This window comes from Dinoponera quadriceps, unplaced genomic scaffold, assembly GCF_001313825.1.
Source record: "Dinoponera quadriceps isolate SergipeBrazil2010 unplaced genomic scaffold, ASM131382v1 scaffold396, whole genome shotgun sequence".
Taxonomy (NCBI): domain Eukaryota; kingdom Metazoa; phylum Arthropoda; class Insecta; order Hymenoptera; family Formicidae; genus Dinoponera; species Dinoponera quadriceps.
In genome coordinates, this window is record NW_014554609.1 from 54,125 (window position 1) to 79,215 (window position 25,091).

Below are 25,091 nucleotides of genomic sequence, written 5' to 3' on the forward strand. Positions count from 1 at the left end.
CATGCCCGGTGGCGCTCTCCCCCCGCGCAGTTCTCCTGGAGTTTCGGTCGCTGGTGGACGGCAGAGTCGGCCATTAAGCGGGCATTTTTGCCGTGAAAACGAACGGCCATAGCTCGCAGCGCAATGGGGAGATCGCGATCGAGCTGGTGAGCATTCCGGTGAGTAAGTGCAATCCACGATGATAAGCTCGCGCTTGTTAGGAATCATGAGATCCATCGTGGCCGCGCGACGGCCAATATATCGACGATCTGCCAAATCGTCGGCCGCCATCTTTGTTACGAGCTCGTTTACAACGTGTGTACTATATATGTGCGCGTGTGTGTGACTCGTCGTACGTATTATTTTTATTTCTCCCCTTTTCCTCGATCATTCGTCTCAATCCGCTCTTGCGTCACGGAATATTCGAAGCACGCGAGCCGGCCTTGATCCCCCCCGAGGTCGCTGTCTGAAGTTAGCCGCGTTACGAGCGTGATCGCCATCGATCGAATTCGCGGTGCATGTTTTGCGAATCATCTTCCAGAAGGGCCTCGTCCCACAACGAATCGCGCAAAGAGAGGATTCTTGACGTCTCGCTGAAACTGCCGGGCGCGTTTCGGATGCGACTTCATTCTCGTTCGAGATACACCGGCGAGATTCCCATAATAACGAGGTATTACGAAACAATTGCGCAGGCATTACATGTGCAACTGCATCGGCCGTGGCTGATGCATCAGCTGGCGTATCACCCGCGAAAATCGCTTCGTGTTGCGAATTCGAAATCTCGATATCGACGGACGAGCACGCGAATATCTTCGTTACCGACGGCTACCTTCGATGCGCCATGGCGATGCATTTATTTATTCGGCTCTAGCAAGTTGTCTCACACGTGACAGACATCGGAAGAAATGCAAGGCATTTCACCCGTTTTTCCGTGTACTTTTTAATAGTCTTTGCATCCAGACGTGATCGTTCAAAGAAAGAGAAAAACGAGATCCTGTGTGTGTTGCAGGATCAGTTGTAGAAGAGGTACGCTAGGCTTTTAACGGATCCTAACCTTTAACCCTCGAGAACGATGACACGTATTTTTGTACTTTAATGCTGGTGTGGGATATGCTTGTCGAACAGAGTAGCTGGTGGTGGAAACGAAAAAACGGGGGTAAGTGTGAAAGGAATTCTTTTCGCGGGCGCGCTCGATGGATTTGTAACTTTGGTGTAAAATGTGCAAGGGGGGAAAATAGAGATTCCTCACTTTCACTTAGTTTAACCTATTTCGCGCGGTAACTCCCGTAGAAAAAATAATCGGCTTGGTTTGCTTGTATTGTTTTATTCAATGTTCGCGCATCTGAAGAAATGAAAACCTGCTCGTCGCATGTTCCAATAAATTTTCATTGCAGATTACATATACCTGAAATATCTAACTTATACTATTACGCAATATTCAGTATGTATTCAATAACACTTCTTGCAACAATACTTCCTAAATTTGACGAAAATTTTACATACCGTCTCGATGACATCTTACGTCAGTACTCTCAAGAATTAAGAGCACGTTTAAACGTGCGCACAGAAAAATATATAGTTGATATATTTCCTGCATAATTTATCTCAATATATATAAAATTAATATATCACGTATACATCAAACGCGATAATTCAGAGCAGTTTCGAATCGATTATTCTTCCCGCTGTGGCTCGTTTCAGATCAGGGGTTTGGAGCCGGTACAATTTTCCCGAGTTCTGCGATGTCACGGACACGTGACGGCGGTTCTTGCGTTTATTATTCACGAGCAACAAAACGTGATTATCGCAATTATCACATCCCATTCCTTTCCCTCGTGGTGTCTGTTGCATCAGAAATCGAACTCGTCGAAATTACACCGGTCCCAGTCTCTGTTCCAGACACGCAGGCACGTGTGCGTCATTGTACATCGGGAATGCGAGAAAGTGAGAGTGCTATATCGATCCGGTTCGCGTCAAGTCTACCTACCTCAACCCTAGCATCGCGCATATATCGGATGATTGCCCGATGCCACTGGCACCGTCTCTGTTATTTTTTCTTTTGTTTTTCATATCGGCAATATTTTTACAAGAGCGCAAACGTTCCATATCTTCTCGGTGCAGTTTTACAATGTTTTCCATGTCGTGATATCGGGGAGTTCTTTGTAATTCCATACTTCGGGTACGATAAATCCTCGAAATTTCGCATTTAGTACGAGATATATATGTATGTGTATGTGTGTGAGAGAGTTATCGCGATAAATACATGACATAGGCACTGGATTGCCAATTGATCTCTCGCATCTACGCAAGTTTTACATTAATTCCCTCGAGAGAAATGTCGGCGTTTCTCCAAGATACTCGTAAGAGTTTGCTCGTTTCGGCCATACTTCTCGACGCGTCTCGCGTATTTGAGATTAAACAAACGAGCGTGTATCTGAATGCTTGGGAGATGCGAGGAAGAAAGAAACCGAATACAAAAGACAAAGCGTGACTGATTGAACAGACCCGCAGTAATCGCGCTCACTGAGTACCCGATCAGCCACTTTAGTTCGCGGCGTGGATGAGAGATGGATCGTTTACGACGACGACAACCGACGTCGCCGCTGCCACCACCACCCACCATCACACTCGTCGCCGCCGCTGTCATCGTCGCCGTCGGTAGGCGAGAAGAAGTTCGATATATGTCTACGCCGGTGGGCTGTTTTGGGCGGGCGACGCCGCGGTGGCTGTGCGCAAAAACGGCGGCAGTCAAGTTCAAGGCCACCGACGTTTTCCCTCCCCCTCCTCAACCCTCAGTGTCTCACTCTCTCTCTCTCCCTCTCCGGCCGCGAGTCTCGTCGCGCCCGCCGTCGTCGCCCCCGCCCGCCCGACCGACCGACAGACCGACCAACCAACCATCCATCCATCCACCCACCCACCCACTCGCTCTCACCTACTCGTCGCGATATACACACGGCGCGTCTAGTGCCAGTAGCGTATCGAGCCGGGGCCTTTTCGCGCTCTCGCGGTGAGAGAGACGACGACGAAGTCGAAACGCGAAAGCAGCGGCTCGACTCGGGATGGGAGTGTTTCGCTCGCTCGATCGATCTACACCGCTGCCGCCCGTCCGCACGCCCACCTTGCCCGCGAGGGAAAATTCAATTCGCTCGTACATACGTAAATGCCGTTCGGCATGGTGCTCGGAATACGTGGAATACATTGGAAGCGTCGCGAGACAACGCATTACTTGGTCCCCGTCGGGGGGAGAGAGAGAGGAGAGAGAGGAAGAGTCGTTGAGACGTTCCTTTTCTAGGAACGATCTACCTATCCATTCTTCCTTCTCTAGGTCGAGGACGATCATGATGGTTATTGCCGTTAACGACTCCGTTTGAAGGGAATAATAAAGTAGCACAACGAGCGTTTAATATTTTAATGATTATTGACGCCTGTTTTTTTTCCCCCATTTACGTGTTAATTAAACCCCTTATAGTTTAATTAACACTAGAATCGCAGGTGTGTCACTTTTGACCCACCTTTTTTTTTTTGTAATTATCCGTTGACTTTTTTGATCTTTATGATATTGCTTAATTGTTTCATGATAAAGACTTCTCAGTAATGAAAGTCCAGAGAGGTGAGGAAAAAAATCTACAAGCGGCAAAAAATGATCCAACCGCGGTTCTAGTGTTGAATTAAAAAAAAAAAAGATTGACGATTCCGACGTTCTCTGATTTATTTCTCCTGAAGTTTAATCGTTCAATTTGCATGCTAAACGCTTTTAAATAATTGGATAAACATGAAGTATCTAGTGCGTCTGAGGTATTTTTCCCATTATCGATGACGCTCATTCGTATATATCATTAGCATATTATTATAGTGAATCATTAGTAGAGATCGTTACTGTGAGTATTGCGCAAAAATTGCGCGAAAATACTTGATGAACATGTGCTACTTCCTTGTTTCTTGGAAGGAGTGGAGCGCGATACAGCGATGAGGGAATGGAGGGGGAGGGGGGGGGTGAGAAAGAGGCAGAGAGGATGTATAAATCAGCGTGCGTAGATACGAAAAGCCGCTTGAAGCTCGGAACGATAAAGCTTGAGCCGCGGTATCAAGGTGATACGGCAGTCGTGTTAATGTCAATGACCGATTGGCAGTGGCCATGATTCCTCCCAAAATGACATTGCACGCCGGGGCTCGCCGACGGCGGTACATCTGCGTTTCAGATTGGGAACAGTCCGCGCTGCGTTTTATCGGCGATAAGCACGATAAGGCGACGATATATCTCTCGACGTTGCCTAATTCAGTGCAACTGCAACTGCGATAGAATATTATTGCGGATTTCGTTGAGGCGTACCTTCTGCATTACGAAACGCATCGCCGTCGCGTTGCAACTTTTGCTCGGAGAAGTAATACGCGACGAAAGTTTGAGCAATTAGCGATGTAAGCGTGACGACGACGGCGGCGGCCTCGCAAGCTGCGGGAATAATCGAGTCGGTGTAACCCCCGGCGCATACAAGAACTTAAGAAAACGGCACGAACCTTTCGCTCCGATCTGATAAGGGCAGAATTATCGGCTAATGGCTCGACTCGAGTGACTTTTTCCCAGGTAATATGCAAAACGAGGATAACGAATGAGGATGATCTGAGATCGGGCCTTCTGGCACATCGCGCGCATCGATACGAATACGCAGCTGCGCGCGGCATCGACTCGTCTCGCGCGACGCGGCGCGACGGTCCGCCGTGCACCGTCGGATTCACTTAGAGCGCCGATGTTAGCGCCTTCAGTCGCGTCCGGCCCGCGTTGGCGTGAGCGTCGCGGTGTGAAAGTGCGGTTCGAATCCAGACGGGCGCGGAATCGCTCCATTCGTTCGCGCCCGCGTTGCGGTACGAACGGAGTCGCCGGACGACTAATTTGTGCCGAATGTCGCGCCGTCGGTCCCGGTCGTGAGGCTACGTGCGTCTGTATTTTGGCTGCCACGCTCGTGGGACGAGGACAGCCATGGATGCGTGGATGTACGACGTGGTAAGTGCCGTGCATGTGTGTACGTGTGTTACGGCACGTAACTCTCTCGTCTCCACCGTCGCACCGTCGCGATCTCGTGGTTTTGTTTACGTGCTGCGCGCGCCGTCCTCGCACCTCCCGCACCCAGCTTCCTCCGTGCGAGAACGCGACGGAAGCTATCGGTAAAAAAAATTAAAATATAGCGCACGATCATGTGATCGATAGTTGCATTTTTATGATAAAGGTGAGCCGCGATTATCGAGCGGTTGGAGTGCGCGCATGATTTCGATGATTTTTCCTCGTGCGATTTCACGACTGAACGCGTGTGTTCGGCGGCTTACGCGCGATTTTATTTCGGCTTTACAGGGCCCGGTATCTCAGTCTTTGCGATCCTCTACTGAAGGATCGTAAAATATACATACATATAGTCGCACAGACCGGCGTCGATATCGTCGGAGCAGGGTCGCTCTCCTCATCCAGCACAGATTCGGATGCCGTAAGCGCGCACGCACGTGACGCCGACCCCCCTCACGTTCGTCCTTTCTTTCTGCAATTTTACGAAACGCGACGATTTCATTTTCTCGAGTGAACGGAACGCGGCCGGATCGACAATTCTGCCTCGGCTCCGTGGCGGTTGTCAACGTCGGGAATCGAGCTCGCCGAAATTGCAGACCGGCTTCGATCCTTACGTCGGCGCTGGTCGTTTATCTCGCGACAAATCGGTCATTATTACGTTACGACGAGTCGGCCTGTTAGATAATCTATCCCGCGGTCCGCGACTAATTCCGCTCGCTGATTCGCGTCGGTCCGCCGGAGAATCTTCTTGCAAGACGAAAGATCGCGAGTGCCTGGACACGTACTTAATTGTGAATATTCTTGTTACTTCGGTCTTTAAAATATGAATGTTTAAAAATTAAACATTCTATAAAATAAAGATTAAAATGAAGGACGTTTAACCTTTAAACATTCGCGTTTTAAAGATCGAGACAACAAGAGTATCCACAATTAGGTACGTGTTATTAATATACTATTCAATTTTAAACAAAATATATTTAATATATGTACATATATTTTATGTTGAAAGCTTGAATATTCATATTTAATTGGCAGAAAAACAATGTCTAGAGTTAAGTCAGATACGTGGTTCGTGTCCAGACATTAGTACTTTTATCTTATACGTTTACGCGAAAATGCGGTTAGAACGCGACATCGAAGATGTGCAAAGAGTTTACCAGATATTCGAGCTTTCAATCAAGTAACTAACTGATTGAAAACAGCAACTATCTGCCGAGCTTCTCTACGTCCTCGATTACAGGGGATAATATTTGGAGAAAAAAACTGTTTGTTGTGATCGTGCTCGAGTGAGCGCGCGTTTGGCTATTAGTTTGTGTCCGGACGATGAGCTTTCGTTGGCCTGAGCGCGTCTCTTCTTTACTTCCTCGCTTCTTTGCTTTCATACGCGTTCGCGTTGTTCCTAAAACACTTATCTTGACAGTGGATTAGGATCTGAAAGATATACCCTGTTGGAAATTCCACATGGATTCCCATGGAAATCCATATAGAAATCTACATGGTTCGTGAAAATTCATATAGAAATCCACATGGATTCCTATCTAGCATCTGGATTTTTAGTAGAAATCCCCAGGAGCAACCATGCGGGTTCCATATGGATTTCCTATATGAATTCCCATCTGGTTTTTTTTTTCGGCAGGGTAACGATTATGGAAATTATGACGAAGTATTAATATAATTCGAAGTGTCGATAATTAATCGATTGATTCAGCTACTGGTAGTCACGAATTGAATCTCTACGCGAAACATATCGCGGACAGGCGCGTCACGTTTCAGTATGAAACGAAGCGTAAAATTTATCTTAAATTGGCCCAAGTATTCGTGTTCCGAGCATCCGGCAGTTTTGGGACATCTCAACATACCCGCCGCGTTCATGCGAATGCACTCACCAGTGCGGTGACACTCGCGACGATTTCGCGCCTCATTCCACGATAAAGAAGATTCGCGCAGCCGCCGATTCACGCGTCTTTTCGGCCGAGAAGCGGGCCGCGTGAAAGAGCACCCGAATATCATGTGGAGTCAATTGCGTTTCTTACGTGCGCCGAAATTTATGACCGTGACGACGACGTGTGTGTGTGTGTGTGTGTATATGTGTGCTCTCTGCTTTCCTTTTCCTTCTTCGACTGATTATCAAATTTTTTTGCAACATTGCAGTTGTCAAGAGAAACAATATCTTGTCGTTTATGCATAGAAAAGCGCTAGACTCAAGTAAATGGTTATTCTAATGTTTCTTAGCAAATTTTTACTTCAAGTAATATTTACTTGAAGCAAGTAAAATTTTTCCTGGTAAATTATCAAATAAAATATTTACTTGATTCAAATAAAAATTTGCTAAGGAGTATTGAAGTAATTTTTTACTTGAATCTTTTTTTTATATAATCAATAAAATTGTTTTGTTTCTGAAAAAAAAAAAACTGAAAAATCCGATAAAATATATCGAATTGTTCGATAAATTCGTAAAGATTTTTACGAAAAATTCAAAACTGATTTTCTTTTAATTAGATACAACTTCGATTTTTTCGTTTTTTCGGTGACATGTCCCGAAAAAAAAAACGATCAGTACATTTATTTATAAAATTATACTCAACTGTAAAAGTGACGACATTGAATGTTTTGTTAAAGTCCCTACGAACTTATCGAACAATATATCATAAAAGATCTCAAAGTGCTATTGTGCCGAACCGTAATAATAGCTATATTAACCCTTTTAGTGCCGGGAGCCGATATATCGGCTCCTGCTACACCGGCGAGAAGTGCCAGAGCCGATATATCGGCCCGCACCTTGTAGTGTTTTACTATTCGCATTGCGAGAGATCTCTATCAGAATAAATTTAAAATACGTTATAAATAGTCTAATTTCATTACGAGAGAATTAAAATAAATAATTTTTAAATATTGCTTTTCGTTTGGTTTTTATGAGCCTTTTACCAAATCCTAGTAAAATCGGCCGGTTATCTTCGCATAAGCACCTCTTTTTCGCCCGGCACTAAAAGGGTTAATAACCTGATTATTTCAATTTTTATCAATCTGAATAGTCACGACTCAAATTCGATACACTTTCGCCACTTTAATAGAAAGTTGCCAGTATCCTTTCTAAACAATTTGCATCTACAATTTTATCTGTTCACAGAGATGATAGAAATCGACTTTGTTTTCTGCTTTGTAGCTATCGAGCGCAAGTTATTCGTGTCCACTTGAGAGTGATACCCGCGTGCCACCTATTTTCGAGTTATTGCTCTTTCGATGGCATTCTCTTCGGGCGACTTGAGAGTTCACTCGTTCGCACGACTCTCGCGACTGATTCCCGACAATGTTCCTCTCAAATGGACAATGGTCGCGATAGTGGTGCGTTATGTTCGCTCCACACGCGCTACGATACGTGCCTCGCGCAGGCCCACACCTCGCATACCCGTCGCGATTCTTACGCAACTCCATGTGCGTGATCATGAGGGAGGGAAGGGGGGGGGGGGCCACTACGAATATCTGCGTGGCGGAATATCGCGTTTACGTTATCATCGATGATATTATTTAGCGTCTCGTCTATACATCCGTCGCCTACGACGTACTAACCTAACTTAATCTTCCTTCACGGCCGCGTACTTGAACTCTCTGTCGTTTCGATGTTTTCAATATCGATAACGACCCTATAACGATGCATATTATTCGTCTCGTCTCGAGACACGTCGTCCCTCCCGGCAAATTGACAATAGGTTAACGAGGAATTTAATGCCGGCACTCGTGTATTTGGAATATGAGCGCTTGATTGAAAGATACCGATAAAGAGACGATCTGCCGCCGAGCGATCAAACGCAAGAAAGCGCGGCTCCTTGACTCATTCTAAAGCCGACTCCACATAATGTACCGAATATAGGCGAACGTTGGCAATTGTATTGATTAGGTATGTTATGTTATATTGTTAATGTTATATCATCATGTATATGTTATATTCGTCCAACATATATAAATGTAACTGCCAACGTTTACCTACGTTTGCCACATTGTGCGGAGTCAGCTTTATGCAAACGTAAGTATTCTCGATAACCAAAGGATGTTCTCAGTGCTTCGACAATCGACACTTGAAATTGACCGACGAGAGCAGTTTCTATTATCTATTTTGCACGACTGAGGCTCGTGAGAAGCTTATCTTCGCTCGCTTATAATTCCGAAAGTATTCCGACAATTTTATCGTGGAAAGATTGCTTTTTCAAAAGTGCACGTAAAATGTAGAGTCGCTTTTTTTCTTTTCACTTCTGTTTTTATAAAAATTACCGATTTGAATTTTTTAAGAGAGGACATCGCAAAATCCCTGGCATGGAAAATATATTCGAGTCAATGATGACTGTTTCAATTAATTCGAAATCATTCGATTTCTTTGGTTTTTCATCTGACAAGCGCAATCGACTTTTTGTATCGAGCCAGTGATGTAATATCAATTCAGAGATCGATGCAACGAGTCAAGCGGAAAAAGGCAATATCGGACACTTAGCGCGAATTCTCGCCGGATTATTGAAAAACGTATTACGACACCGCTAGTTGCGCATAAACAAGTGCTCGCGGGTAGGAAGCGGAACGCGGCCGTGATAGAGTAGCAATGCGAAGGCCGCCGCTTACACACGCTACACGTGCATACGACGATCAGCGGGTGATCGCCGATGCATTTCTCATGCGCCCAACGTCGACGGGCGAATCTCGAGTCACGAGATACCTCGAGTGCCGCATCGTTATGCTTGTCGCAGGGGTGTCGTCGGTCGATCGATCGATCGATCATTCGTGAAAAAAGTGCACACATGCTTTAAAAAAAAAAGAAAAAAGAAAAATTACTCTCAAGAACGAATGAAAAGTACAACGATGTTCCTATTATTATATTGAAAAAAAAAAAAGAATCAGCTCCCACAGCTAAAAATTAGGATCTGGTAACTAAATTTCAGTTGGATCATATGGATAGCTAGTTTTCAGCTGTGGAAACTTATTCTCTTTTTTCCGTTCTTGTGTTCTTTATCGCTCAGTTTCGAGAAAATCATCACGAATAAAATACGAGAGACGCAGACACGTGTCGGCGTCGGTTTGTAGCGTGGATAGCGGATGATGTTGGTGACTAATAATATTCGCGACGCGCATCGCACCACCGATACATCGTGGAGACATTCGGCCAGCGCGTCTTACGTGAACACCCTGTATAAACAGAGCAATCTGTGTTATCGGAAGGTTTGGCCGCTCTATGTGCCTGCCTCGACATCCTCGATCGACTCTATGTCGGGAACGTACCTGTCCGCCCGATTATTTGGCCCGTTTCGCACATTGTCCAAGGTTAGGACTTGCTCACCCCTCCTCCCCCTCACTCCCTCTCTTTCTCGCTTGCTCGCCCTGTCGCTCACTATCTCTTTCTCTGTCTTTCTCTCTCGGATGACGTCATTGATGTCTCGCGGCCTTAAACTTGACTCCCCTCCGGGCCGCCGCGCGGCTCTGGAGAACGATTATTATCGCTCCCCACCAACGATACGACTCGACACCGAGAGCGCGATTCCGCCGCTCGTTGATCGAGGTGAAGCCTACTACCTCTCTCTCTCTTTCTCTCTCTCTCCTACCGGCTAATCAGTCTGCCGTCGCAGGTTCAGACCCAAACGCCACCGACGATCATTCGCATTTTATTTTTTTCTTTTTTTTTTTACGTCGCGGAAGTTTCCTGGTAAGCGGCGGTCTTGATACGTGACCAGCAGGAGGTAATAATCGTGAAAAATCTAATATATTTTTGATATTCAGGATTACACTAATAATCCTGTTAAAGGTTGCTTGGACCCGTAACTGTAGCTAATTTATTCTGTCCGTGAATATCGCGCGGGGATTCCCTTTCTTTTTAGATCCCGTGACGTAAAAAGACATCGTTGTCGTTATCAACAGTAATCAATAATAGTTTTAACGAGTAATAAAAATAAAAGGTCAAGAGTAATGCCTTTACATGAAATGGCATGAGTCACGTTGTTTCTTTTGTAAAGTTTTCAATAATTTTCTCACACATTATGCGTGCGTTTGAATCTTTTTCGAAAGCTTGATAGGAGGAGGGACTTTTAGTACTATTGTCTTAACATACCTGTTAAACAAATTTTCTTTCGTACATCATAACATAAAACTACGCGATTTGGGTTACGACGTGGCGAGCCGCTAAATCTGGTTTACCTGGACAAGCGCAGTCCGCGCCAATGATTTATGAACTTTTGCAAAATCACATCCTTCCAAGTTCCAAGACCCACAAGATGTCGCGTGTTTCGCGTGTGCCCGCGGTATACCCGCTGCCGTTTTAATATCGCGAAATCACACGGCCGTGTGTTATCGCGCTATTTTTATTGGATAAGATCGATGCGAAATCGGAGCGTAGTTCTCGCCAAGGCCGCGGCCTTGACCGCGACCCAGGGTCTTCATCCTCGAGGGATCGATCTGTTCTTTTCGCGTTCTAATTCCGTAACCACCTACGAGCATAACACAAAGCCGCGGCTCCGAGTGCGTGCGCGAGCGCGAGCAAATTGTTATAATAATTCATAGATAACGTCGTCGACTTGTTGCCATCTCGGGCGAATTTTACGCATTTGACGTCTCAAGCATTTCGATAGCAAAAGGAGAAACCTGTGAGCACAATGTCGTTGGAGAAAAATAATTATTTCTTTCGTAAAGCCAGCGCCGACAAATGCGAGAATTATTGCATCGGAATCACGAGGCGAATGTCATTAATCGGATATTAATTAATTAAATCCTGAGACGAGACCGTCGGAGCCGAGCGAGGCGTCGGAAAAATGCCGCAACTGTGTTGCTCTGTATTGAGGGAGGGGTGGGGTGGTGGGAGGAGAGGAGGAAACAACAGACGACGTTTATTCCGCGGACCGAGTAAAAAAGGATGGTCGATACTCGATATGTCGCGTGTGTTTAGCTGGCTAGACTTTTCCTCGACATCCGTCGATAACGCGTGCGATAATTATTCCAGCACACTTCGTCACGGTTACGTCGCGTCGCCGACGTAAGAATGTTCATTGATTTCGAGCTGTCGGTGTGTTTTAATCATCTCTCTCTCTCTCTTTTTCTCGGGTGAAATGGGCGAAGAATTGCACACTCGTTATACAACGGTTATGCGAATTATTGTGTGCACTATCGATCGATATCATACTTGGCAACAGATAAGTAGTTGTTTATAGACCGATGTTAATCACGACGTATCTTAATTTGCACGATTTATACGATGCTGTTTACTCGGTCACGTGCGAGATTAAGAGCTGGCTCTCATCGCGTCCAATCATTGTTATTTAGCAACGTCCGATTTCCTCGTAGCATCTGTCTCTAATCTCCGTCATCTTCGTCCATTGTAATTGACTGTAGATGCGGGGGCGGAAATGACGTGAACGCTTCAAAAATTTAACATCACTGAAAGAGAGAAAGAGGGAAAGGGAGAGAGAGAGAGAGAGAGAGAGAGAGAGAGAGAGATCGTCGAAAACTTGGAAAACTTCGAAAGTTTCGAAAACTTCGAAAGCTTGGGAAGAGCGTTCGAGTTTTCCACAATCAATTCTAATGGCGTGGCCATTTTATTTTGTTACTTACTCCGTTACCACGGTTAAGCGTCGACTAATTTCCCTTCTTCCCCGATCGATGTCGTTATATTGAAATTACGATTTCCCACACTCGCCGGGCGAAATATCCGTTTTCCTTTTTCTCATTTTTGTTGCGCCGCTCCGCCGAGAGGCTTTTTCTCGCTTACGTAATCGACCCGTTCGAAAACGACTGCAACGACAAGTTTCGCGCGACGAGCCTTGAAAATTTCGATGCCGAAGGCCGGAACGCTTTCGAGATTGGAGCGCGATCAACTCGATAGGAGCAATGGTGATTCGATTACTGCGCCGATTAAATAATATGCCATTCGCCGGAATGCGTTCCGATGGCGCGACAATTTTTGCCACCCCTTCGCGTGACGAGGTTTCTTTTTTCGTCTTCCAATCCGCTCATAACATTTAGACACAGTTATCGTTGCGGCACGTCAATTGCCCGATGTTGTATTTGTTGTGGAAACGCAATTATACGCCCGCGCGATCATGCGTTTATTATTTCAGAACGAATTAGTGCCCGCGTCGGTAAAGTGCACTCGTCTGTTAACTCGAGCGCGCGTGACGCCGCATACCGCGATTTGGTTATTATATCGCGATAATGACATATTCCTAAATACACACTTGACGCGACGGGTCACATCATATAATCGATAATTGACATTCCGGACTCCTAGACACCCAAGTAATTCGGAGCTCTTCGTAACACCTAAACATAGATACACGGAAAAAAATGTTGTTGGATCAATAAAATTTTCAACAGCACGCGTAATTGGAGTAAACCTCCTTGATTCGGTAGCGATATCGTTAAAACGAATACTTTAAACAATACGTAACATGGTAGTGTTAATGACATCTGCCATTAATTAAGAAGATTTACTCCAATTACGCTGCTGTGGGAAATTCTATTGATTCAACTGCATTTTTTTCTCCGCGTACCGATGCAATGATCGAAGAACCATTCTGCTTGAAATCTTTTAGAGAATAGTCATTTAGTTGAAAGAAAAAAAAAAAAAGAAAGAAACAAAATTAATCACTGGTAGTTCGCACCGTCAAGTCCGGGCGACTCATTTTGCCGGCCACTTAGCGCAATGTCCGGATGATTCTCACGCGGGTTTTTTTCTTTTTCGCGATTCCGCTCATTCACCGGTCGGAGACAGGCGGCGCGTCGCGTCCGTGAAAGGTGTCGGTAGCGCAGCATCAGGATCCGTGTCGCGTCGCGCCGTTGCGCGCCGATGCGGCGAACGGAGGAGAGTCACGGACGCACAGGCAGCAGGAAGGTAGGACAGAGGAGGAGATAAAATGAGATAAAACGAGATTGAGAGGCCCAAGGTCGTGGTTGTCGGCCGTTTCCGCCGGCAGTCGGCGGCGTCTAAAATTGCGATGCCGTGGCTCCGCGCGGCCTTCGCGAACGCGCACGGCAGCTTCTCGCTCTCTCGCAGAAAAGTCAAGTTCAAGGCCGGCGAGACGCTTCGAGGCCTCTTCTCGCCTCTCTCTCTCTCTCTCTCTTTCTCCCCCCCCTCTCCCCCCCTCTTACAATCACACACATACACGACACACTCTCTCCCATCCGCTCCTCTCGAGCTCTCAATCAAACGTGGATCGAACGGAGGGAGGACACTTACGCAACCCTTTCCCTCCCTTAGCCATTCGCTGCAATATATTGTAATAGACATAAGGCCGGTCGCATCGACGTGTCCCGCGATGTGTCAAGTGTAAGCCCGCTTTAGCGATCAGCCGGCCCTTTTTAGATCCTTGGCTGAGGAGCAGCAGGGAGCAGGCACGAGGTTATCGGTTTTGCTCGTGTTTATATCACCGTAATCGCGAGGAAGCAGATTTGTAATTACGAGCGACGACGAGAAGAGTGAATCAGTCGCGATAAAACGCCGCGTGATTCTGTGATTTCGCACGCATGCTTCGACGTCACGTTGAATCCGTGCGATCTTCCGATTCCGATCGGTTTAATCGCGGTCCGGAGCGAGCGAAGTGGCCCCTCGCATTAACGAATCTCACCACCGGGATCGCGGTGAGATCGATGAAATCGCGGTCTGATCGAGGTCGTGCCCATTTAGTCGCCGTATCGAGCCCGTATCTCGTCGGAGTGAAACGCCCCTCCGTAACCCGACTTTTGTTGAGACATAATTCATCGCGGTTTCCGATCTCGCCGGTTCCGTTGTAAATTCAGCGCGATATGTGCCGATCGAGGTTTATGGTGCGCGCGAGCGAAAGCCCGGCGTCTTCGTGTCAGAAAAAAAAAAAAGTCAAGTTCAAGGTCGACTAGACGTTCCTCCACCTCCTTCCGTTCGCGCGACTCTCGCTTTCTGCGGGCACACGACACACGGATACTGAACGAGACCGAACAGACAGGGAAGGAGAAAGGGAGCTTACGCAATCTTTTCACCGTTACTTTGTTCGCCGACTCTCTATTCCAGGGCGCACCCAAGCCGCTTGTTAACGTAGTTTCGCCCAACGGCAGCCAAATTATCATCGAGGCGTTTGTTATGTTTTGTTATCCTTAAATGCAGCGCATCGAGAAAACCTCGCAAAAGCAGCGCTGCCATCCAATCACCTTGAGTCACTTTTTGCCATTTTTTCTCGACAAGTCAAAAAATTCACTATATCGTCCAAAATGGGTCACTATAGTCACTTTTCTTCCTTAGCTGCTGTTAAATTTGTAAAATATAGGCGTTTTATATATATATATATANTTTTAATAAATCTCCTCAGAAAACTTGGATCACTTCCGCCCTTGATCTTTCCTTATTATGAACTTTCAAACCGTACTATGAAAAGAGTTCGTTATGTGTTATCTAAAAAGATAAGCCTGAGAAGGTAAGACTAAATATTTTTTATTTAAATAGCCTTAAAGTTATTCTCACAATTCGACAAATAATGTTACTTTTGACCACTATTTTGATGTCCGAGAGATCACTTTTGTCACTTCTTCTGCCAGGAAGCAGTTACTATTTCACTTTTTTTGTTTCGGTGAGACTGGATGGCAGTGCTGCAAAAGAATTTTGCGTTCCAACACTCTCTATCGTCTTGTGGATATTTGAATTTTCTTTTAATTTTATTTACATTTTAATCAGAAATCGTGCGTCAAGACGGCTTTTTGCGATTATAGTTAACAAAAAAAAATGAAGGAAGGTCAAGTTTATTAAGGCTCAATGCTCAAGGTTCGCACGTGATATATTGATAGTGGCCGCGTGCCGAAGTATAACATATGCCCGACACACACCGAAGAAAGCGAGCCAATCCGAAAAAAGAACGGAAAGGACCAATTTGTACGCACGTTTTTTATTTTATTATTTATGTTACTTGCTACTGTGTGTGCGTCACAAGAGGTCGCTCTCGTGCGAGCGAAAAGTTTTCAAATAATCCGTTATCAGAGAACATCGGATGTGCCGTACGATTTTGGACCGTTTGCAGACAAGAGACACACAAAGGTTTCACTCAGGATTCGAGCATTTATTTTGGATTCAAGAGAGAGAAAAAGAGAGAGAGAGAGAGAGCGCGCCTGTAAGGACACACAAAAACTAACCGGACGATCGTTAGAGAGAGAGAGAGAGAGAGAGAGAGAGAGACACCGTGTTCAGCTGTACGAATAAAAGCGAACGAATTAATTTGCTTCTGTTGCAAGCTCAAGTGTTGTTATACATAGGCGCGCGCGCGCGCGCATACACACATCGCACACACAAACATCGATATCTGAAATAGTGTGGCTAGAATTACCATCGAGTCAGCGGTTACCCAGGTAATCGTATCTTGTGCTCGCAGCACGGTATCGTAATAAATATACGCCAGGCGTTCTCAGTTTTCATATTTTCCAATGGACCGGGCTTCCTCCCGTCGTGTACGCGGCACGCAGATAGATCGGCGGCCCATGGAGGAAAAAAGGCCGCGATCTTCGCCGGGAGGCATTGGCTGGCGCGCTACCGCGAATTCTCCGAAGTCAATTCTAAAAATGCTCAAGGCGTTGGCCGTACTTAAATATAGCGGCCGCAAAAAAGATGCAACCGACGACGACGTTGCAGAGAAGATCATCGCGGCGGGCGTGATGGACTTCTCTTATTATATTTTCGTGACGATGCCCACGGCACAACCTGTCCCGTCGTCGCATCACGAATAATCGACACTCTCGCGGCGTTCCTCCTTCTTCCCCCCCCCCCCCCNTCTCTGTCTCGCGATAATCAAAGTGAAATTCGCGATCTCCGCGGTTACGAGATACGTCCTCGCCGACACTACAGGAATAGAGACTACGTTATCGCTCTCTCGTATCTTTCGACAGGTCTGTATGATGTCTGGCGCTACCACGGAAAGTATGATCGGGAATAACAGGACGACGATGCCGAACATCAAGCAGGAGATCGACAATCCGACGACACCTACGCAAAATTATCAAGTATGCTCGCCTACCACGACCCTTCAGCATCAGGAGGTATTAAAGTTGTTGAGAGAACTCGATTGATCGATCGATCGATCGGTCGTCGATCGATTCCTCATGACGGGACGTACAGAGTCGTGCATCGTGTCGTTACCGCATCAATCCTCGAAACTCATTAACCGACGACGATCTTGGAAACGAAAGCTTTATCGCGCACAAAACGATCGCCGCAATGAATGAAATTTTTGCTTGAACCTCGTGCTTTCTAATCGTCGCGTGTCACAGCGTTTTGCGGAAAAATGATTCTGTATTTTTTTTTCTTTTTGTTCCAAAAAAATGTTAATATGATTAACGAAATAAACGAGTGCTACGAAGCGTAATTTTTTTCTTAGATGATTTCATATACGTGTTTTTTTTTATATATCGAACCAATGGAAGTATATATTTAATGATTGATAATATCGATCTGATATTTTCGTGTTTTGACTTTGCACTATGGCTTTCAATAGATTAATGGCGAGTACTTTGGAGTGTAGTTGATTTTTCCTCGAACTGATAGGATTTTTGATAATCTCTCTTACTATATACTAATTGAGGAGAAACCGATTCCCAATTGGGAACATTAGATTGCCATTAAATGACGGTAGCGGCGAGGTACTTTGTATTTCCACGCATATGCAGAATACCACAGTTTATAAGTACAAACTTGGAAATTACGGGATTGAGAATTCGAAAGCAAATGAAGGAGGGACGTTCCTTTGAACATCCATTGCTTTTTCCCACTACATCGAGTCGATGACATTTGCGCCTTATAATTTTGTACACTCAGATATTCTGTGTATATATATATATATATATATATATATATGTGTGTGTGTGTTAATCATTAACCCGTTGCGGTCCGCGCTGTATTCGCAATTTCGTCCCAGCCGGTCCGCACAGATTTCGCCAATCGCTCATCCGCTTGGTATCGTTTACTTTGGAAAACATTTATGAGCTTTCAAGAAGCATGGCCTATTCGGGATATGCTACACCGTAGCTCTTATCTTTTCTCTTTTAGCGTACGATGAAGACTCTGTCAATATAGGACTTGCTGGAACGAAACGCTGTGTCGAGTGACGCTCGACATAAGACCGCAACGAGTTAATGGTTGTCTATGGCAGCCATTAATCATTCCACTATCCTTACCATCCATTATAATCTATTGAACATTTATTATTAGTCGTATTACTGGGTCGGTCAATTGATCATTTGGATCGTACATCTTTGCAGTCTATGTGCACGAAATTGGACATTCCACCGGACTATGGCGACAGCGGTGGTAGTCCCGAGAGTCCAGAGATGCACCATTGTTCTTCCACGACGCAGCCTTTGGGAGCTCCGGATGTGCGTAACCGCGAATTCTCATATAAATCCCACCGGCCGCTACACGTGCGATTAATTCGAATATCGTTGCGTCATTTGCGCAGGATGGTGTCAAGGAAGAAGATATGATGCCCAGAAGACTGTGCCTGGTCTGCGGGGATGTCGCGAGCGGTTTCCACTACGGTGTCGCCTCCTGCGAAGCGTGCAAGGCCTTCTTCAAAAGGACTATACAAGGTAAGAGAGGCTTATCGATCTTCGAGCTACAAGCCGCAATAATTCGTCCAGATAGCACCAAGGACTAGTTTACTAGCGCGTTGCACTATCGATTGTACGAAATTCCATATGTTAAGCCGATGTGTGAGTTTCTCTGTCCGTGTCGAGATTCGTTGGTATAAACAGGACAGCGAACTGCCATCTCATCACTTCTGAGAAGCACAATACAAATATTATATCTGTGCGGTGTAAGGAACACCACACAAGGATGCGCCTTTGATTTATCAATGATTAGGTATGCGGAAGAGATTGTGTGAGGCCATTTAAAACGTCAGGCCTTTTTCTTACGTAACGTCGTGTTTCGCGGAGAAAAATTGAATTAACAAATCGCTCACGGCGAACAATCCTCCGATGAATGAGAAAGAGAGAGAGAGAGAGAGAGAGAGTCTGGGACATCCTAGAATGCCTAACAACCGGTTGGTGCTATCTGGGACAGGACCGCGTATATTACGATAAAATAGCCAGTAATTTTACAGGAAACATCGAGTACACGTGTCCCGCGAATGGCGAGTGTGAGATAAACAAACGTAGGCGGAAGGCATGCCAGGCGTGTAGATTTCAAAAATGCTTGCGACAAGGCATGCTGAAGGAAGGCGTGAGATTAGATCGCGTTAGGGGCGGCCGACAGAAGTACAGAAGATCCACGGATCCTTACACGCCTGTCAAGAACGCCACGTTAGAAGGTAATTGTCTTTCATGCGGCTCTACGTCGTCGTATTTCACGTTGATTCCTCGGTGGAAAATAAAAGAGGCAACTACAGTCCTTGGCCATATTATTAGACGCACCTTGATTTTTTAATAGAATACAAGTTTAGAGGAGAAGGAAAGCTACTAATTTTATTTTTACTCGATTAGAGTGATTTTCCGTACCAATCAGCGCTTTTACCTTTCGCAATCGAAGTGTCAAATCACTTGTTTTAATAAGTAATTTTTATAAACAATATTATATATTTTTCACACAAAAATGATTTTTCGCGACTGTTAGTAAACAAGGAAGATGTAATTTGAGGCTCAAAGTCACAAATAAACGAAAATAAAACTAAATTTCAATAACACGCTCAAAACACGTCTGCTCTCGTTGTTATCAACAGTGCAACTGGCGCAGGTTCATATTTGTTCAAGGTCGTTGTAAATGATCAAATGAAATGACCTCGTTAAAAATGCCTTCCTTTTATAGAATAATAATTCCTTAACATTATTCGATCGATAGATGAGCCGTCTTATAAAGCTACCGGCCGGAAGTCAATGAATTGTAAAAAATTAAAGTACGTCTAATAATATGACTGAGGGAGCGGGTTATAGTCGAAAGATTCGATTTTCTATCCTTTTCGACAGTAAGTCGGCTATCTTCTACGACATAGATTGTGAATGTTGTCATAGACAAAGCGTCATAGACAAAGATATTTACATCAATACATAATAAAAGGATTTACACCATTCTTTCCATTTCTCTCGAGAGACGCCGTTAACTTTGAATTGTTCTCAATGTTTCAAGCTAACGTAGCGCCGGCAGTCCCTACTGAAACGATAAGTAAGATATCGGATTCTTATCATGTATTTCTACTCTGATATTATAGTTCCTCATTTTATATTGATTTCGGTTGCAATCCTCAGTCCTTTTTTTATGTCACAACTCATCGTTTCTTTCATTCTTATGAGATTGTCCGCACTCTTTATGTTTGCTAATGACTGATAGATAGACATTTTAGCGCATCGCTCTGAGGCAATCTAAGCAAAGAGACACTCGTCTCGTGTGTTACAGATAACAAAATGGTCGAGGCATTGACTGCCTGCGAACCGGATATGCTTCAAGTGTCCAATATCTCGCATACGTTGGAAACGGACCAGAGAGTTCTCGGCCAATTGTCGGATCTCTACGATCGAGAATTGGTCGGAATAATCGGTAAGAACACCATCTAGACTGTATTGCATATCGGTGACTCCCGAAGTTCTTCGCTCGACCAGCACCTTATTTGGTTGTTTTCGCGCAGGTTGGGCCAAGCAGATTCCGGGATTTAGCAGCTTAGCGTTGAACGATCAGATACGGCTTCTGCAGAGCACATGGGCCGAAATACTGACCTTCACTCTAGCATGGAGAAGTACGCCGAACAACGGCAGATTGAGGTTTGCGCAAGACTTCACGTTGGACGAGAGACTCGCGCACGAGTGCCATTGTATGGATTTGTACACGCACGTAAGTGATTTACAACCGCTCTATACGCAACCGTCTCTATTCATACTAATTATCGGCAATTTATTGCTCACTTTCACTCTCTTAGATCCACTTTTTGGAAATATGTTTTCACATACTTGACGATTTAAATGTAAGCTCCTCGAGTGTACCACATAATGCGAGGATCATTGTAAATCGCCGTAGATCGTCGTGGATCGCAGTCATCTTTCGTCTCTTTGGCGATCGCCTACTGTACGCTTTTCTCATCCGTATCGCGTCTTTTTCTCTCTTTTTTTTTTTTTTTAAACAGTGTATACAAATCGTGGAAAGGATCCAGCGGTTGTGCTTGACGCGGGAGGAGTACTACGTGCTGAAGGCGCTGATCCTGGCGAACAGCGACGCCAGATCCGACGAGCCGCAAGCGCTCTACCGTTTCCGCGATTCGATCTTGAATTCCTTGTCGGACTGTGTAGCGGCGGTGAGGCCCGGTCAAGCTCTTCGCGCCACGCAGAACATGTTCCTAGTACTACCCAGTCTCAGGCAAGCGGACGGCATCGTCAGGCGATTTTGGTCTAGTGTATACAGAACGGGCAAAGTACCGATGAACAAGCTCTTCGTGGAGATGTTGGAGGCGGTTTGCTACTGATGAGACCACGTGTCACGCTCCGTCGTCATCGTAAGAAAACTGGGTAGCCTAGTTTGTTACCCTGCCGACGCAAAATCGACTGTCAAAGTCTCAAAGTCAAATCTACGTTGTCGTCACCGGGCGGAGAGGAAGTGTGTTTCAGCTTAACGTCACAGCCAATTGAAGATACCAGTGTGAGTGATAGTGCGAAAGGGGGAGAGATATGAATTTATCAGTTTCTTCTGCGATTTCCTTTTACTTTCTACCGGACTATTCGCGAATCATTGTTCTTTCTTTGCGTGCGTAAAAGGGTGAGCGTTGAGAGGAGGAGGAGCAGCGATAGGAACAGGAGGCTTATTGACCGGTGTTGCTACACGACGATTTCACGAATGCTATTATTATATTGTGAATCGCTCGCGGATCGATCGCGCTAGGACGATTATGGGGCATCCGTAGTCTTTGTTCGAAGTATCCAAAACTTTCCTTTTCGAGTACCCCATTTACAGGTACAGGAAGAAAGAAAGGCGATCTTTGCGTAAAGGGATGGTACAAGATACATACGTGAGAAGATTACTTCGGGGTTCAGGATGGCGTGCGGAAGCCAGTGATATGGGCGAATCGAATTGAATTTTACTAGGCGTAATTACGTTCCCGTTTGATCGTCACGATCGCAACACCGTGCCGGTGATTGTACAGATCAAGATAACGTGTAGTAACTGTGGGTGTTTAACGATGTACTAACGATAATAATGCTGGTTATTAAGAACACAATCAAAATTACTGTTACTGCGAGCGGCATTCCCCTCGATTGTCGCTCTCCGAGTTCTCATGGTTGTTGCGTCCCCCCCCCCCCCCNTCTCTTCTCTTTCATTCAGTATATTCTAACGGGAGGAACTTTAATTCAATCGTGTACCTTCAGCGTGATGTATATTGCCTCGTTTGCATTAGCACATGTAATTATAATAGCTTAAATGTGAGAAAATCAAGTAAGAAACGTTAATCGATACATATATTTGTGATAGCTACATGTGTGTGTGTGTGTGTGTATGTATATATGTACACATACATACATACAGACATACACATACATACATATATATATGTATGTATGCATATGTATGCATATGTATATTGAACATCCATAGTTATATATAGCGGTGTAGAAAATACGTCTTTGTACAATATCTTTAGAATACAACTTTGTACAATAAATGAGATCGAGTTTGATGCGTGCGAAAATTAGTAATGGGACATGGATATAGCGATGGAGAATCGGAGCGGAACGTTCCAACCAGGGAAACGTCAACTTCCGCGGGAAGTTGAATCATCTCGTGTTTCGAGGATAGAGGATCTTGTCCAGGTTAACGCTGTTTCGTTGACAGTAGAAATGTTTAACCGGTTGTTAAAGTAATCGTGATACGTTGTTTGACCGTGCCACACGAGAGAAAGAGCAGGAGAATATATTGCTATATATATTATTATTAAAAATAATTAATATTATTTTTACGATCCTCCTTATTATTGCTACACTACGCGCGCGTTTATTATTATTAATATTATTACTGCTATTATTATTATTAATATTATTGTATGTATTATTCAGGGATCTTCATTGTCTAGTTATCATTAATTATTATAATATTGTTACGGAAGATCAGCGAGTTACGCGCATAATATCACTTTCGCGTTGACACGCGACCATAACGCTACGGAAAGCCTTTACTCACGACCGAGAACTTATAAAGAGAGAACGATATATATGTATATACAGATATATATATACACACACATACACATAGAGAAGATGAAGAATTTTATGCAGCTTCGTTCGACGACTGTTGTCGCGAGCCCCACGACGGTTTTTATCGATTTCCAGATGCTGCCTGTTATCGCTTGCGTATACACTGACCGTTGCGAGGGGAATTTGACTCGGCTGTTTAGAAAGCTACGATCGACGTTGAGTTACAGAAGATCGAGTTCTGACTTTTCGGTGTAACCGAACTGGTAAAAGCCGTACTGGGTCTCGTACTTACATGAGTGAGACTATCGTCATGGGTACTGAAATGCAATAAAGTCAGGACACGCAGATTATTTTCTCTCTTAACAGCAAGGTTAGCGTCGTCTCTTTGCTTTTTCCTCGTTTCTCACAGGATTGTCCTATCTTCTGTTCATAATCTGTAAAATTCACGCGGATAACTTCTTCTTTTTTTCTCTCCGATTCTTTCGATTCTTTCTGCATTTAAATTCGTAGATAATCTCGCACTCCCTCGACAAATTCTGTCTCACAGTCGCGTCTGCTTCTCTCGCGGGGTCATATACTGCCTTTTCGTGAGCATTTTTGAAAAAGTGAAAAGGGAAAAAAAAAACAAGAGAAAACTTCATAGATTTCGGAAGTATATCGTGAGATTGCCGATAGTAGCGTCCACGACGATGAATGAACTGTACTTTGTAAAGTCTGCGCGCGAGGCCCGCCGACTGTGTCGGTTGTGCGTCTCTCGGTTTCTTATTAAGATCCTGATCCTTTGAAAACCGAGTTTTCTCTCGATGATGTTCTCCGATGTAACGGGATACCCCGACATTTCTCCTTTGTTTCTCGTCTTCGTTGAAGCCGATGGGCTTCCCCATTTAACTGTGATATTCGCGTTATTCGGCGCATCCACGACCGCCGGAAATGAGTCCGCAACGCGTCTTTACCTCGCGCGCCTTTTGTCACTGATGAAATCCGTGCGTTTCGGAAGTGATCGGCGGTCCATCGACGACGTCCATCCGTCAGCAGTCCAGATATACTTTCGCGCGAGCTTTTTCGAAATTCTCGCCCGAACTCCTCTCACTCAGGAAATGAATATCGGAATATCGTCGCGAGATGTTCCCCTTCGAATGCGATACTTCGCCGCCGATTTTGTCCGGGAACTGCCTCTCCCCCTCCCCTTTTTTCTTTTCTTCGTAGAAAATTCCGTGCTATTCCCCTGCTATGACTCTTGACTTTTCTTTTCTCTCTCGACGAGAAGTTTTTGCGATCGATCACCGACGATTTTATTATGCAACTCCCGCTGTTTGATATCTTTATAATTACCTCCCCGCCNATGCTAAGGTATTAGAGCAAGTATTTTCGCGCGCGCGTCGCTTCACTGAAGAGGAACGAAAGGAAGAGAGAAGATGATGAAGATGAAGGAAGAGAAGGAAAGAGCGCGAGGTGTTTTTTTACGCAACTGACTTTTATGTGTACCGCCGGTTTAACGAAGTTTCATACCTTTTCGAGCATTTTCTTTGTACATATAATCACCACGATTCGCCGTGGCGGTAGAATCGTAGTCTCAGGGTTGCAAACAAGCAAACACGATACAAACGCTAGACACAATACAAAATAGTTAAGCGTGCGAGTATATTTGTGAAGATCGAACATTAATGATAGTAGCGAGATAGAGATTTAGATTTTAAACGAGAGGGAGAAAGAGAGGAGAGGGAAAGGAGGAGGAGGTGGAATAGTACGCATTATTAATGCAAAAGGATGCCGCTATGTTGTGCAAACACGAAGCTCACAGATTTCTTAGACACTACGGCGACCATTCAGCAGCGCGAAAACGGGAAAGGAACGGAAACGTGCTTGGCGAGATGAAATTACCGATTGAAGCATAATAGTTACGTTAACTATACTCTAGTGG

At 44.9% G+C, this 25,091-nt stretch overlaps 1 protein-coding gene across 10 annotated transcripts; it reads left to right on the forward strand.

Annotated features, from left to right (window-relative positions):
- The first annotated feature begins 40 nt into the window (after nucleotides 1–40).
- On the forward strand, nucleotides 41–23,795 carry LOC106740545 (steroid hormone receptor ERR2). Of its 10 annotated transcripts, none has more exons than XM_014611699.1 (9): nucleotides 41–158; nucleotides 989–1,135; nucleotides 16,898–17,047; nucleotides 18,266–18,379; nucleotides 18,463–18,592; nucleotides 19,093–19,314; nucleotides 20,394–20,534; nucleotides 20,623–20,825; nucleotides 21,115–23,795. In XM_014611699.1, the coding sequence occupies exons 3-9, from the start codon at nucleotides 16,904–16,906 to the stop codon at nucleotides 21,448–21,450; spliced, it is 1,290 nt and encodes a 429-aa protein (XP_014467185.1). In that variant the 5' UTR covers nucleotides 41–158; nucleotides 989–1,135; nucleotides 16,898–16,903; the 3' UTR covers nucleotides 21,451–23,795. The 10 variants fall into 10 exon arrangements, with proteins under 10 accessions (XP_014467185.1, XP_014467190.1, XP_014467186.1 ...); XM_014611704.1 differs by having other exon boundaries at nucleotides 989–1,005; XM_014611700.1 differs by having other exon boundaries at nucleotides 41–146.
- The last annotated feature ends 1,296 nt before the right edge of the window (nucleotides 23,796–25,091 follow it).